This window comes from Panthera tigris, chromosome E1, assembly GCF_018350195.1.
Source record: "Panthera tigris isolate Pti1 chromosome E1, P.tigris_Pti1_mat1.1, whole genome shotgun sequence".
Taxonomy (NCBI): Eukaryota; Metazoa; Chordata; class Mammalia; order Carnivora; family Felidae; genus Panthera; species Panthera tigris.
Window position 1 is genome coordinate 43,478,297 of NC_056673.1, and position 16,713 is coordinate 43,495,009.

The 16,713-nt window shown below is 39.7% G+C and overlaps 1 protein-coding gene across 2 annotated transcripts in view; it reads right to left on the reverse strand.

The window, feature by feature from the left end:
* The window catches only part of NSF (N-ethylmaleimide sensitive factor, vesicle fusing ATPase), a 146,425-nt gene that overhangs the window by 23,091 nt on the left and 106,621 nt on the right, over positions 1–16,713 (reverse strand). For both annotated transcript variants that reach the window (XM_042965732.1, XM_042965731.1), the window contains exons 16-17: positions 7,426–7,492; positions 5,282–5,361 (exon numbers count right to left, since the gene is read on the reverse strand). In XM_042965732.1, coding sequence (XP_042821666.1) covers positions 5,282–5,361; positions 7,426–7,492 — 147 coding nt within the window. The remainder of the gene's footprint in view (positions 1–5,281; positions 5,362–7,425; positions 7,493–16,713) is intronic.

Below are 16,713 nucleotides of genomic sequence, written 5' to 3' on the forward strand. Positions count from 1 at the left end.
CACCAGCAGCTCTCAACAGTTTCTTACTGGTTTACACGCGATGCCTGTCCCAGCTCTAAATCCTCCTTCTTTCGTATTCGGTAACATCCCCAAGTGCCAGAGCAGCGAGGGAGTTATTTTTACCTTCAACAACTTTGTATTTTAACTAAAACTCTAATAACAACCATGAGGTCTGAATTCTACTTCAGTAATATTGCTATGAATTTGGAGTGATCTTCTCTTACAGGAGTTCACCGTTGCCAAAGAGTTTTCCAACCGGTATGCCGCAAACAGGTTAAGGGTGGACTCAGACGTCAATTCTCGTCAGCCCTGGGGAAGGCTGGGTGGCCTTGGGGTGGCTGCATCCACTGACCCACGGGCCTCCTCAGATGTGACCATTTTCTCTATGCCACTACATGAAAAAGGTTGGGCAGCACCGGAACTCACAGAGGCATGGTTCTCCATAGATTACAAGGCCATTCTGGTAGACACAGATGCCGTCTTCCAAACTGATTCCCCCCAAATGTCAAGTAAACTGAGCACTGAAGCAGTCAGGTTAATGGGCTTAACTACTCCCGCACTTGAGGAAACTGGGAAGTCCTGTCATTTTACAGCTTGAGGAGTTCCTCTGCAGGCACTTGATTTTGTCTCTCGAAAGGAAGAAAAGGTGCCAGAAGAGATCTGTGAGGAAAATAATAAAGCCGTCGGTGCTGCAGGTTGCGGGAAGATTTACCTGGCCTTACGGCTTTGCTACTGCTTCTTCCTCGACATTAAGACTAAGGCTTTTCATCCTCCTGATCTTGAAAAGCACATTCCCCTCAACTTCCATAAATCCGAAGAACCTGAAAAGAGCCCCAGTGTCACCGAGTAAAAGAGGCGGCTTTAGGAATCTCACTGGAAGGAGGGGTGTCTTCAAGCCTCTCACTGCTAAGCCGGACATTTCCTAACACTGGACAAATTGTACATCCAGCTCAGGGAGGGTGAACTGCAGTGGTCTTTTACCCTCCGAGCCAATTGTTAGCTTTTCACGGGAATCAGCAGGGAAGCACATGTGAAGCCTCTGTGGTGCCGGTGAGCGCCCCCGTGCCTTGTGTGACTCTGCATGTAGATGAAGCAGGCCGGGGGCTTTCTGAGCCGCGGCCGCTGAGTTCTCAGAGCAGCGCTTTTCTCCGGCGTGGCTCCCTGCTGGGACAGCCCTTTTCAGTCCTCTACCCCCCCTCGATCTCTTCTCCTGCACAACACAGGGAAACTTGATTGAAATAAAGACCTAGGGAACATGTTTTATTTTCTCCTGTTCAATCCATTTTAGAAAAGCTTTTAATTGGTTTTAAAAAGATGCTAAACAAAATGTGATGATGTTTTTCAGTCTTCATGAACTACAGATACCACTTTTTATACTTTCAAAGGGCTAATAAATCAATCATGAAATTAACTCTCCAGCTAAATTTAAAGCAAACCCACTGAATACCGGGTTCATTAAAAATCTATGCATTTACTTAGAAAAATTTAAAATTCAAAGAAAATTATCCTGGTAACTGAAATCTGACTTGAATTTTTAGTCCTACACTGAAAATCCAAGACCAAAGCAATCACAAAGGGGAAAAAAGAAGGCTTGTGAACCAGTTTTAATAAGCCAATTTACAACGAGGAGGGGTGTGGGGGGAGGGGAGGAGGAGAAAAGAGAATATCTTGATACATAACAACATAGTGCCCCTGAAGGGATTCTTTTATTTGAGCATGTGCACACATGCACACATAATTTTTCTACGTGAAAGCTGGAATCACAACAAATGCGATATTAAGAATTCTGTGGCTGATATGATTACTATATTGTATACACGTACAGTTCCTCTTTTTAAAGAAAAATGCCTTCAACTTTTCTGTTTTGACAGTGATACAAATAACTAAGAGTTTTCTACCGCCCTAGGTGGCTCTGCGACCCTCAGATTCATGCGCTTTTAATATTTAACTGAAAACACCTGAAAAACCTACATGGCTGACGGTCCGGTGGAGTGAATGCTTCCACTGTAGAAAGACGAACCTTCTCGACACCGGACCACAGCCTGAAATTTTTCCCTGAATTCTCCTGAGAGAATATAAACTGACTTAAAAAGCAAGGTGGTGCAGAGACAGCATATTTTCATTTTGTCAAATGTATGCCAACTAGAAATACTGGACACAGTAACTCCTTCTGCCACTGGTTCACGTAAGCAGCAGGCCACCATCTATCAGGCCGGGTCAGAGTCACCCAATCCTGATTCGGGACGGGCTGGTATTCCTTAAAAGAGAATCCCTGCCATTTCCAATCACTAAGGCGACCAGATCTATCTTTGACTTCTTACATATTCCTATACCCTTCCTTTGCGGCCCTTAGATAAATTAGTTCTACATCCCTTTTGAATGATCCAATCCCTGTTTCTAAGACTTCCCCCAAGCCGGACCATGTACTTTGGATGCTCACTTCTTGCTTCTAGCTCCCCCATAACCCTCCTTTCATCAATTAGGTAGCTTCAGCAACCGCTTTTTTTAAGTGCCTCTTTTATTGAGATGTGAGTCACATAACACACAAGTCGCTGAGGTAAAGTGTACAATTCGATGGTTTTTAGGGTTTTTTGCGGATATGTGCAACCATCACCATGATCAATTTTAGAACATGTGAAACACCCCAAGAAACCCCATACCCGTTAGCAGTCACCTCTCATTCTCCCTATCCACCCTTCTCAGTCCTAGGCAACCATGAGTCTACAGATTTCTGACTCTACAGATTTGCTAATCCTGGACATGTCATACAGACGGCGTCAAACGATATGTGGTCTTTTGTGACTGGCTTCTTTTGGTTAGCATGTTTTCAAAGTTCATCCATGTGACAGCACGTGTCAGGACGTCATTCCTTTTTATTGCTGAATGATATTCCACTGTATCCATATACCATATAGCACATTTTATCTGTGAACATCTAGGTTGTGTCCGCTCTTTGGCTATTATGGATAACGTTGCTATGAGCGTATCTACAAGCTTTCATGTGGACATAATATTTTCATTTCTTTGGGGTGTATACCTAAATTGTTGCGTCGTAGGGTATCTCTCACCTTTTGAGGAACTAGACCCAAAGGCTGCACAATTTTTATACTCCTATCAGCAGTGTATAAGGGTTCCAATTTCTCCAAAGGCACAGCAACACTTGTTACTATCTGACTTTCTGGCTGTAGCCATCCTGGTAGGTATGAAGTGGTATCTCACTGAGGCTCTGATTTTCATTTCCCTGATGGCTAAGGATGCTGAGTATCTTTTCATGTGCTTATTGGTCATTTGAAATTTATTTATTTTTGAATGTTTTCACTTTAATCATACCTCGACAAATATACATTACAGTACAAAATAAAATACTTAAGCCCACCAAAATGAGGGGACACGCAAAAAATACCTTTAGAAGTAAGTTATCTAGGGGCACATGGGTGGCTCAGTCAGTTGAGCATCTGACTCTTTTTTTTTTTTTTGGTTCAGGTCATGACCTCACAGTTCGCGAGTTCAAATCCTGCATTGGACTCTGCACTGACAGTGTGGAGTCTGCTTGGGATTCTCTCTGTCCCTCTCTCTCTGTCCCTCCCTCGCTCTCTTTCTCTCTCTCAGAAAAAGTAAATAAACTTTAAAAAAAGTTAAAAAGAAAAGAAGTTATCTATGTTTTTTGTTGAATAAGTTATTCATGAAGTACATCTGTATAAACCTGTACCAGATGTTAAGATTTAAAACATTAGATAATGTTCCTTTCCTCAAGAATTTTACAATTATTTTTATAAAATGGAAAGTTATTACTAAGTCTTTAAAGTGTTGTCTTTTTTTTTTAATATGTCCTATTTTATTTCTACTGGGATCTATTTTGGATTACAAATAATAATTTGTATTCTCAACTAAGGTAGGTCTCTCTTTTTAAATGAATGTGTTTAACAGTGTAAAGGACAAGCGGTTTAAAAAATACCATTAAAAAATTATTCTTCCTTCTCCTAAAAACTGAATAAGATACACATTTAAATGCCTGGAGAGTCTCCCAATCTAGCAATTTTTAAATGCTATTTCATAAGAAAGGATTCTTTTTGTAGGTGATATACATGGTGATTCGGGGATATATCCTTTGTCAGCAATTTTAGCTGTATCTATTTACATACTTATTGAAGGAATCAGAAAAGGGAAAAATATACTCACTTCTCTACCTTTACTATGAGCTAAAACTTCAATTACTGGGAATGATAGTTTATGGAAAAATGATTACAAAATCCTTACAGTCCATGTACGTGGTAAATTTTCAAGGTTGTTGTACCTTCTGTTTCTTTTAACTATTCTAGAAGTACAAAAAAACAAAAAATCTTAGAAAATCAAGACAAGTCAATCACTTAGTTCTGACACACACACACACACACACACACACACACACACACACACACACACTTTTAACTGTTAAATTAAAAAGTAGATTCACCAACTTAACATTAAATATTTTCCATGTAACTTAGTTAGAATCTCTAACTTCAAATACCAGATTCCCATACAGACATTAAGATGTTTTTCAACTTACTGCTTAACCCCTTTGTATCTGCTTTTGTCTGGCATTTCTTCAAGGTCACAGTATATAAAATCAGTCAAGAGAATTTGGGTCTTGTGTCATAGCCAAACATGCTCTGGAAGCCTCTACATAATTAACATATTTAACCAACCCTTGTAGATTAGTTTTAAATGTGTTAAGTTATCAAAATCACCAGTCTCCAATAGCAGCACCAGTAAAAATACAACCACATGAACAAAGATCCTGGCTACAAACTCCCTACTCAAAAGTGCCACATGACACAAGAGAAACAATTCAAGCTTAACTGTAAAAATTTTTAAAAAGAAAAGAAGAAAAATCTGCCTATGGGAAATGAATTTTCCCAAATACAAATTCTTAGGAAAACCTAGGAAATGATAAATGAAACAAACGGAAACATGCATTTAATCCCTCCTACACGAATATCATAGTCTTTCAAGGGAGAGGGAGGCAGGGAGGGATGTGTAATATGGGGGGGAATTTATAGAACAACAAGAACAGAACACCAATCGAAACTAGGATTTTGAGATCTTCAGAAAAGGACACTTCTCTGTTAAGAAAATCATTTACCTTCAAATCGAAGGCCAAACCAGAGGATTTTGCAAAAGCCCCTCTACAACAGAATTTTATATGTTTATGGTCGCTTGCTTATTTGCCAGCTCATTCGCACCATTATGTGCAGTCTACTGGAAAAACTCTGTGAAAGGTTCCTTATATTATTTTTACCTGAGGAGGTGCCTTTTTCAGTAACACGAGAAGAGCCTGTAATACCAGATTAGAAAATCGAGGGCCAATGGGGACATAATCTGGAAGAGAAATATTGCTCTGTTTTAGGGATTCAATACATATATGCACATATTCCAAACATTCAGATTTTTCTGCATCGAGAATAAACACAGCCCCAAGTAACTGTCAGGCAACTAATGATAATTAGAAAAAAATATCTCCAATAACTTAAATGCTTAAAACATTATGTAAGAACTCTCACCCATACATTTTTTTAAAAAAGCTTCTAAATATCCATTTTGAGTTCAGGTAGACATTTTTTTTTTTTTTTTAATATTCAGAGACATTCTTTTTAAGGGAGAAGAAAAACCCCAGATATATTTACTAAGCATTTCCAGAAAATTACCACAAACCACAGTAGTATAGTAAGCCTGCAGCAACAAAACATACCAGAAAACGGGTAGCGGGGGGCTGGAGGGGGGGGGGGGAGATGGCAAATAATAACGTAAGTAAGATACTTCAAAATGACTGAAATGATGATAGAGCCACTAAGACTGGTCCTCAGATGGGGAAGAACAGAGAACTTTCTACAACTTTCTGTTAAACTTCTACTAATCTTTCAAGATTCAGCATGAATGCTACCTCCTCAGCTTTCTCTGTATTGTGCTTAGAACGACCTTCAGGCATTAGCCCTCTGAAGTCAAAAGTGATCTTTCCCTTTTCTGAATATCCAGAACATATGGCACATTCTACTTTGCATTCGTTTTCCCCAATATATGTTATAGCGACGGCATCTTATTTTTTGAGACCCTACTAATTTTAGCCCGTAGTAAGGGCTCAGCTTACTTGTCGAATAAATGAACAAACAAGTACAGATAATAACTATTCATACAAGTGAAAATATACTCAGAGGGCACACATTCCTGACACAGTAGTGTTGCTATGACCACACATCTCAATTGTGTTTAGATAAAGGAATTTACACAGAGCTATGAGTTTGTGCTTAAAAGCTTTTAAAGAAATAATCCTATAAACTGGGCCGAAATGTATCAAAAATAGCAGACCAAAACCCCAGGGTCACTAAATAAAACTACCAAATTAAGAAGACCTCAGATACACCTTTATATATAAAGGTATGTCTTTGCTTTATAACAAACATTGCCTTAAGAAACAAGAAAATAAATAACAGAGGGCTAAAGCAAGTCTTAAAATCATGAGGAAAATTTGGTAAGTACAGTTTCGCTGGAATCATTACTACACCATTTTGGATGGCTTGAGAAGGGATTACTCAGGTGTTGGGTAGTACCTTAAGAAGTTTATGAAGTCACCATGTGGGTTCCATTTCAGTACAGTTATCACAGCATCCTGAGTGACTATTATAATGCACTTATTCCAGATTTATCTAATATTTGCAATGAAATAAAATGTAAGAAACAACACTTTTCTGGCATTTACTGGGGGATTACTACACCTTATGAACTGTGTGCAGGGACTGTCTTATTCATTTCTGTATCCTGTAGGAGAGCATTTAAGCAAAGGAGATGTTTACTCAATATTCTTAAGAATTACTATAGAACTATAGAACACTTTTAACTTTCAGAATGTTTTCAACATATTTATCCTATTTTTGTCTTCACGATTACTCCATGGGATGAGTGAGGAAGGAGACACTGTCTCTGTTTTATAAGAACGGACACTGAGGTACAAGGCACTCGGAGCTTATCCCCAAGTGTTATTTCACCCCATTCATATGCCCCTCCTCCCTTACTTAGTTCTGTCAAAGTTCCTAAGTGGAAACTCTGGGGTACGGATGGGCAACTCAGAGGTACCAAACAGCAAATATATCCATCAATGGAAATTACTAACCGCTTATTATGGGCAGGGAACTCTGTGGAAGAAACAAAATAATATGAGGTATGGGCCCTTATGGGAAAGCAGTTGACAATGGAGTTATGGTCATAAGGCATATTTAACATGAAAACCATCACTGACTTCGCATATAAGAACATAGTTCTTTGTAAGACAAAGAAAAGTAATTCTATTGCTCTATAGTTTACAGATACCCATTATTTTTCTCTTGTAATTTGCAAGACATTAGTGTAATGTGGCAAAGATAGTACAATGGCAAAAGTTATGTGACTCACCAAGCAGTCTCTCAATGTCATCTACAACCACACAACTAAGCTGGGATTTGTATGCATCATCAAAGATCTGGAAGAAAGCAAAACCATTTATTATCTCGCTGCTCTCCATAATTATGACAATATCCACAAAGATAAAATTTACTTAATTCTTGAGCAATGCCTAAACAAAGCACAGTATAACACCAATATTTCAGACTCTACTACATTAGAATTTAACAGACAATAGGATTTTAAAACTAAGAGTTCTTGCCATTTAAAAATGAGGAAATTGAGGCCCAAAGCAGTTAAATGACTTGCTCAAGATGACACAACTGGATCACAGCTGAGCAAGAAGTAGGGTGACGCTATTTTCAGCCCCACGAGCTGGATGTGTCACACACAGGCATGCTGAGGAATGCTGGTCATTAATCAACTGGCAAATCTCATCAAATTATCACAACGGTCTCTCCTATGTCAGGAGCATGACTTCAGTGTTGTGACTCAAGAGCTAGACGGAGCCACAAGGGATGCGTAGAATAAAACTAAGTGTCATTTTATTATCTATAAGAGTTGTGGCCCTGGCTAAGCAAGAATAACACTGAAAGAATCCTGTTCACTCAAATCAGACCATGGTCTGATGGTTAAAATGTTTACAGAAGAGTTAAAGTTGGTTATAAAGGATCAGATAGATGTATCTTCAGAACCAGACAAAAGATAACAGTACATTGTCTTAAGGCAGTGAAAGAAATGCAAATTAAAGCAAGCAGTAAAGGAAATCGTTATATCCTCACAAGGATGTAGCAATTTCAAGCCAGACAGAAGATTTAATTTACATGTAAGTTGAATGTAAGTGCCCAAGGCCTTGAGACCAGGCTTTTCATAAATGTGGGCGTTCCTATTCTAGCGACTGTAACTGGGGTTCAGGGCATCTCACAGATGTCATCTGTAAGAAGTAATTCCTGCATCCCAGCCCGGTCCTTCTGGTTGGTAAATAACCTCAATGCACCAAGATGGTAGCCACCCCTCCACCCATCTTGCTTGGGGTAGAATATTCCTTAGTGGTTATCTTTTAACCATAGATAACTAAGTATTAGGTACAGAAACAAAGTAAATCAAAGCCTTCCATATTAATATTTTTCATATCAAATTTGAAGACAACTTGTGTATACTTGGTCTCTAAAGTAACAGTTAAGAACATTTACCGTATGAAGATCAGATTAGCCTTGCTAGTTCCATTTAAAATACACAATTGGATAATTCATTTTTATAAACTTTTACATTGGAAGGTAAGAGATAACTTAAATAGCCTTTCATATAGTAAAGATAATCTAAGGCTCACCATACTTTTATTATTAGTTGTATTTTATCATTAAGTAAATATAATTACTTTGAAACTCAATGTTTTGTTAGACAAACAACTGAAGTACTTCAAAGAGAAAACAAAATACTTTAAATGGGTAAATATAATTTAAAATATTAAAAGAAATTTAGTTAAGTTGTAAAAGTCCCCTTTAAAGGAATTGCTAAATTTCACTAGACTTACAAATAGAATAAGAGATGTAACTGAACTTTTTTTAAAGTTTGTTTTCAGGAAGCCTTGGTGGCTCAGTCAGGTAAGCGTCTGACTTCAACTCAGGTCATGATCTCATGGTTCGTGGGCTCAAGCCCCATGTCAGACTCTGTACTGAAAGCTCGGAGCCTGGAACCTGCTTCAGATTCTGTGTCTCCCTCTCTCTCTCTGCCGCTCCCCTACTTGTGCTCTCTCTCTGTCTCTCAAAAATAAATAAACGTTAAAAAAAAGTTTGTTTTGTGTTGAAAAACTAGGTTTTAAATTACAAAATTTTAGTATGCTGACTTTTCTTTTTTTTAAAGTTAGCTTTGTTTGTTTAATAGACAGCGTGAGCAGGAGAGGGGCAAAGAGAGAGAGAGAGAGAGAGAGAGAGAGAGAGAGAGAGAATATCCCAAGCAGGCTCTGTGCTGCCAGCGCAGAGCCCAATGCGGGGCTAGAACTCACAAACTGTGAGATCATGACCTGAGCCAAAATCAAGAGTTGGACGCTCAACCAGTCGACTAAGCCACCCAGGCACCCCGACTTTTCATTCTTTAAGCCTCAAATTAGCTCTACACGGTCATTTTTATGCTCAAAAGTCACCCTCAAAGATGTAAAACAAAAACCCTGGCAAAGTGGACAATCTAGATAGTAAGTTCCTCCCAGCATGCTATCTCTTCTTTAAGGTAGGAACTGTCTTCCTCAGTATTAGGTTTGCAATGTCTGACACGTCACTGGTGCTTAATAAAGGTTTCCTGCTTGCGTGTGTGAAGGAACACCTCTGTTGCTTGCTTTCCTTTGCACCGTCCCCTTTACCCCTTGCTCACTCTCCCACACTGTGTTAAATCCCATTTTAAAATCCCATTTACTCTTGCCTCCTCGGCTATGTACCTCCCCGCTGGATTGTGAGGTGGATAAAAACTTTATTCGTGTTGTCTTTAGGATCTGGCACAGAATAGTATTTATACTTGCCCAGTGGATTTGGTGGTTCAAACGACACAAGTTCTAATTCCATCTTGCCATAAATCACTTGTCTCTGTTCCGTTTTGGTACAGCATTTTGTATATTGTGCACATATTAAGGGTCCATTGTATTCTTCCTTGTATTATACTAGACTATAAGCCCTTTGAAGGCAAGTGGTGTCTTAATTATCTCTGTATCCTCACATTACTTAATATAATGCCTTACCAGAAAGTAATCAATAAATATTTTCTGTAAGAGTAAATTTGCATTTTAAATTCAAGCAGAAATATCAACGAGTAGTTGGAGATGTATGACTGAAGTCAGGGTATGGAGCTCACCTTCAGGGCAGTCAGTGATTGCTGAAACCACGAGAGGGGATGATATCTTCAAGGAGAAATGGTAGAGGTAAAAGAACAATGGGTCAAGGACCAGATCTTAGAGCGCTGGTCTATTCATTCATTCAACAAATAATTTTGAATTCCTATTATGTGTCAAGCATTAATGAAGGCAACGGAGAGAGTAGCGAAAAAGACGTATACGATCCCACCTCCGCAAAAACTGGAGCGGGGGAGCAGGTCCACGTAACCGTGATGAAGCATGACGCTACTATGCTGGAGGAAATACAAGATGAGATGGTGGTGTATAGCGAAAGAGCTGGGGTAGTCACTGGGGAGACCCACACACGAGCTGGCATGTGGTCGGACTGTAGTTCTCCACCCCCTCTCACGTCAGGGATGGCTACGGGGCTTGTGTCGGTTAATGAAATGTGACTGGAAATATAGATCACTTTCCGAAGGGAGCTTTAGGAGCTACTGCACGATTCACCACGTTCCCTTTATCTGGCCTCGGCTATCATGCCATCACATGTGAGATGGAGCCTCTGTTACATGTTAGTTTGAGTCTCTGAGAAACTTCAATGAGCAGAGCTCCCCCTCTGAGCCAGGATGGACATGCAGTGTGAATAAGAATTAAACTGTGTTATGTTAAGCCACTGAGATTTGAGGGTTGCTCAGTATTGCAGCATAACTTAGCCTATCCTAACTGACACCGAGGATTATGGAATCAACGATGGTGTCCTAAGTTTAGGAAGTGACATTTAAGCTGAGACCTGAAGGATACACAACCCGTGGAAAACGGAGAAGAAACTGTTCCGAGAGGAGCATACTGAATATTAGGAGGCTCAGAGTGAGAAAATTCAGAAGCACTGCAGGAACTGACATATAGTCAGTAAGAATTAAAATGAAGACATGTTGGTGTGGTATGTGTGGGAAATGGAGAGTTGAAGCAACAGAGGTGACGAAAGAGCCTGGACGCGAAGTGTCTTATATCTCGTATGAGTTGAAGTTTTACTGTAAGGAAATGAAAAGCCACTAAAGGATTTTAAATAATGGACTAACATGTCAGGTTTATGATTAAGAAACATTTTTCTGCCTGATGTAGAGAAAGCATCAGAAGGGAGTAATCATTGTTTAATACTGTAGAATTCCAGGTGAAAGATAATGGTGGTCTGGAAGCGGGAGGTGGGGGCGTGTTCTAGAAGTGGATGGACTCTGGAGATGTTTAGGAGGCAGAACTGAAAAGACTTGGTGATGAACGGGTGTGGTAATGAGGAGGAAACTAGAGTCAAGGGTACTTTCTGGTTCGGCCACTAAAATAGAGAACAGAGGAGAAGCTCGTCTGGGGATGGATCATGATGAGTACATGTAAAGAGCAGGGAAAGAGAAGCCCCTCACCTCTCCTTGCACCGCCCCTCAAAGGGAAGGAAAATAGGACATTTATTTCAGCCTCCTGATACATAATGATGGACCCTTTTAGGTTTGAGTTGGTGAATTCAAGATAGTAGAAAAGTTTAGAAGCGGTTCCTTAGTGGCTCTTTGCTATTTTTTTGAAGACCGGACCCAATATAGCAGCCAGTGTGGTATCCTACAAACTTTAGTGATTTCAAGGAGTCCCTGAAAATAATGCTTGCTCCTCAAATCACTGTTCAGAATTCCACAAAGGCTCTGATGCCATCATGGAACTCTGTCTGTCAGGCTGCAATATTGTGGGTTAGAGCCACAGGGCCCGGAGACATGGTGGACTGGCTATTTGCAGTACTAGCTTTTTCCTGAATCAGTCCGTCTCCCTTCTCAAGAACAGTGGAGAGCTTACACTGCTACAGAAATCTTACTCAGGACATTGCTGGGGTCAAAACTGATGATAAATTGGTACGCTGTCTCACCAATTTACCTCAGATACTGTGTTCATGAAGCATTACAAATCCCTTCAGAGTTGACTGCATGATTTACCTGTAAGATTTTAGAAGAAAAGTACCTACGGCAGTCATTTAATGTAGTTGTTTTTTTTTGTTTTTTTTTTACAGACAGCTCTTAATGTACTAATTACTATCATGAGGAGAGGAGCACTCACAGCGAACTCTCTTAACAACCTACTAACCATGACAAAGGCTGTGCGATTCCAGTTGTAACTTGACCAGTTTCAGTTGACAGGTCAACTGAAACTCCTTTGGGTAGCAACTCTGCTCTAACTTAAATACACACACCCCTTTCACTTCTTACACACGTAATTCTTTACTAGTGTGATGGAAGGTCACCACCCTTCCCCCAGATCCCTGTTTCTGGCCTAGTGTCCTCAGTCCCTTCCAGTCTAGGCTCCCTGGCCCAGGCCCCAGCACAATGTTCACAGTCAGATTTGACTGACAAGTACACGCAATTAGCTGCCAGATGAAAATCTAAGTGAGATATTTACATGGTGAGTTGGGAAGTTCTACCACACCTTTAGGTAGATAAACCCAAAAAGGAAGAGTGGTACCAGAAAGAAAGATGCAGGAAAAAAAAAGAAAAATGTACAAACCGCCCCAGCTGGAGCACTACAACTGACGTGCCAAACTTACCATTGCTAAGGGCACACGGCAGATAGATACACAGTGCCGCTGCACAACAAATGACGCCAAACAAAAGTCAGGCAGATGGGCTGAAGCTGGGCTAGTGGTCGTTCTCAAAGACTCCTTGTTTGCTTGTTTTCAAGATTTTTATTTTTAAGTAACCTCTACACCCAACGTGGGACTTGAACTTACAACCCTGAGATCAAGAGTCGCACGCATGCTCTACCAACCGAGCCGGCCAGGAGCCCCTCCCAAAGTGTCTTTAAAAATTAATTTAAATTCAGATCCTCTCACTTAGTACGACAAAAGTACGTACGATGCTCAAGTTTCATCTTAGTGGAGAGGTTCTCAGTTGGGGATCAGATAAGTAGTTATCATGCAAACCAGGACACCTGAAAGTAGGGAGCTGTTCATAATCATGCTGGAAGAACAGGTAAAAACCAGGATTGCTCAAAGCAAATTGGAATGTCTGGTCATCCTCGTTTTATCAGGAAGTTTCCTACAGGAAACTTCTCAGTATAAAATTATCAGCATATAATATCAGTAAATATCAGCAGGTAAAATTATCAGTGTATATAGCATTAGAGTCTGATAAGAAGCCTGAAAGAGAAGGCTAAAGAAAAAGAATTGGAAGGACTGAAGAAAAAGTGCATAAAGAATAGCATTGGTCAACACAGACATAATGACAGGTCTGTTCTAGAAGATGGACAGTTTCTCTAGAAAACAGAGAATCCCACAGTCTATTTCTACTCTTGAGTACCACGTCTCTTGTATGCCAGGTAGGCAGCGGGTCATAAGAGACAAACTAAAGTACGAGGAGCCTGGGCTGAAGGCAAGAACATGCTGGAAGCACTACGCAAGCACGGAGGAAAAGAGGCGTGGGGCTCCTGCCACAAAGGGCTTGGGGCAGGTCTGATTATGGTCCTCAAGGACACTGCAAGCTCCCCAGGCACAGAGCCCACTCCTGTAATCTACAGACAAGCTGGGAGCCACCTGTGTGTAGGGGAGGGGCAGCAGCTGCAGCTTCTGGAGTCTACATGAATACACATGGGAACACGCCAGCATGAGCTCCACGTTAATCCCAGCCTTTCAGAATCACAAACCACAGCAAAGCATGTTCTAAGTGGATTCTATCCTCCATTTTCTATAACCTCATTAGTGCTCCGAGGCAAGTGAAGCCAAATTCTCTGGTTCTTCTGGGGCTGAAAGAGTTCATCTCAATTCTGAAGTGGTTGGCGTGAAGCACCTAGTTAGGAGGAATCTGATGACAGTAGGAATCTGATGACTTAGAAAATCCTTAATGTAGTAAATCTGTCAGCAATTAGTTGAAAGCATACCCTAATCATATTTGGTAGCATATAAAAACGTAAATGAGCAAATTCAAATCGGCGCTATCAGTAATAATCTCTAGTTTCTAAAAATAACCTGGGAGGAGACCAAGCAAACATTAGCTGTCTTCTAATGAAACTGCCTCGGGAAGTGGACCTAAACTTTTGGCAAAGCACTAAAGCTTCCTGGAATGACCTTAAAATCCCTCATTTGTTCTCCCTGCTTTTCAGGAAAAATTCTTACATTTTTCACATAACACAAACCACAGAGTGGGGTATTCTTAATAATATAAAAAGTCACAAGGTCTGAAAGTTCCACTAAAGATCTGCACTATTCTCCTTTGTGTGCCAAAGAGATACGAACGCCCAAAGACAGAGTGTATCAAACAAAACAACGACATGCGCCCGCCCCCCAGCCATGCAGGGACCAGCAGTCACTTCCGGAGTGTCCACTTCTCTCATTTAATACGTGCACAAACTTCGGCAAATCAGCTACCTGATATATTAGGATGTTAACCAAAAACATCCAAATTCTGTTGCTTAGTAACTGCTGTCAAAAGATCCAATTTCCAGCTCTGCTCTTTGTATGGACTAAACCATGAAAAGAGGAGGATTAGGCACCATGATTCTGTTCTGTACAGACTACAATTTGCAGTGGGATTTACAGGAGGATATTCAGAGAAGATTATTTCCTTCTTGCAAAGCTAGTGGAAAGGAAAATTTCTCCCATTAATGTTCAGTCCTTTAAAAACAAGACCATATTATGTTATTAGTGGGTATAGTTTTATAAATCACTGATATTCCTACTTAATTTTGTTCAAACAATTTAGTCACACTAGATTGTTCCATTTCATCTCTGTACTGATCGTGTACTCGGAAAGCATCAAGATTAGGTAATTAGTTAAAATCAAACTCTACTGTTTTGTTCTTTTGTTCATTTAATGGCACCAATAGAAATAGTGAAATAGATTTTTAAAAAAATATAGATGCAAAATGGATACAGGAACAGAAATTTAAAAACAGAATGGAGTTGGGACGCAAACATAAACTAGGGAGAAGAAGGTCTGTAAATCCTTCAAATATCTTAATGGAACACGTGGTATCCCCGCCCACCCCACCCCTGAATGTGGGGATAATGGCAGTGTTGAGAAAGGATTTCTCTCCACAGAGAAAGGATTTATTAAGCAAATTAAGAGAAGTACAAGGTAAATTTTTAATGAACTGAGAATAAACTATCATGTATTTTAGCACCCTCCATATGTGAACAAGAAGCAATAGCTTAATTACAATTAAATCTCTAAGATACTCATTAAAACAGGCCAAATGGCCTCCCTACTAACAAAAACTCTTACCTCTTGGTTTAAGCAATAAAACGGTACATAACGATATTCTATGAATTAGCTAGTCAGATCGTCTTTCTTTAGCAAAAATACGTTAAATTATATTAAATTATAGTTTTTAAATTCAACTATTACTGTTACAAAACATTTAAAAAAATCTTTCAACTTGAGTACTTACTCATTAAAATGTAGCTGAAGAAATTTTTTAAATGTTTATTTTTGAGAGAAGGAGAGTGTGCGCATGCATGTGCACACACACATGCGCACGCATGGGTGGGGGGAGGGCTTAGAGACAGGGAGAGAAAGAATCCCAAGGAGGCTCCAGGTTGTCAGGGCAGAGCCTGATGTGGGGGCTCAAGTTCAGGAACTGAGACCATGACCTGAGCTGAAATCAAGAGTTGGATGCTTAACCGACTGAGCCACCCAAGTGCCCCTGAAGAAATAATTTTAAATACCAATCTTTTACCTCGCAAATTGGCAAAAAAAAAAAAAGTTTTATTTTTTTTTTAAAGATTTAATTTTTAAATAATCTCTACATCCAACATGGGGCTCAAACTCACAACTCCGAGATCCAGAGTTGCATGCTCCACCAACTGAGCTAGGCAGGCACCCCAGGAAAAATATTTTAATAATCTCAAGTGTAGGTGAGAGTCCAAGGAAACTGACATTCACATGATGGGGCTGTGAATGTAAACTGGTACAACTTTTTGAAGAAGTACACTTTATAAATCAGCAGTATTTTTACATAAGAGTTTTGATACCAATATTCATCAGAAATCTGCAAAATATCAATGTTTTTACCTCAGCATCCCAATTCGGAGAATTCAAGGAAGTAACCAGAAATGTATATACAGCAATAATGATAAGTAAAAATAACCACTACACTTTACTGAGCACATATTCTATCCCAAAGCACTGCACATACTTTACATAGATTACCCTCTCACTTAATTCTGAATATTATCTTCATTTCCTAGACGAGAAAACAGAGGCTTATAAGTTAAGTGACGGTAAGACCTGGTAAGTGTGGTGGAGCTGTGATTCCAAGGTAGATCTATTTGAAACCTAAGCCCAAGTTCCCAGCCAACAGAATATGATGCTACTCTAAGAAAAATCTAGTAAGAAAATGGGGACGGTGATTTCTCTAGTTTGATAGTTCTAAAGAATATTATTTTTCATTGTGAAAAAACCTGGAAACAAACTAAATGTCCAGCAAAAGGCGAATATTTCAATGAATATCCTACA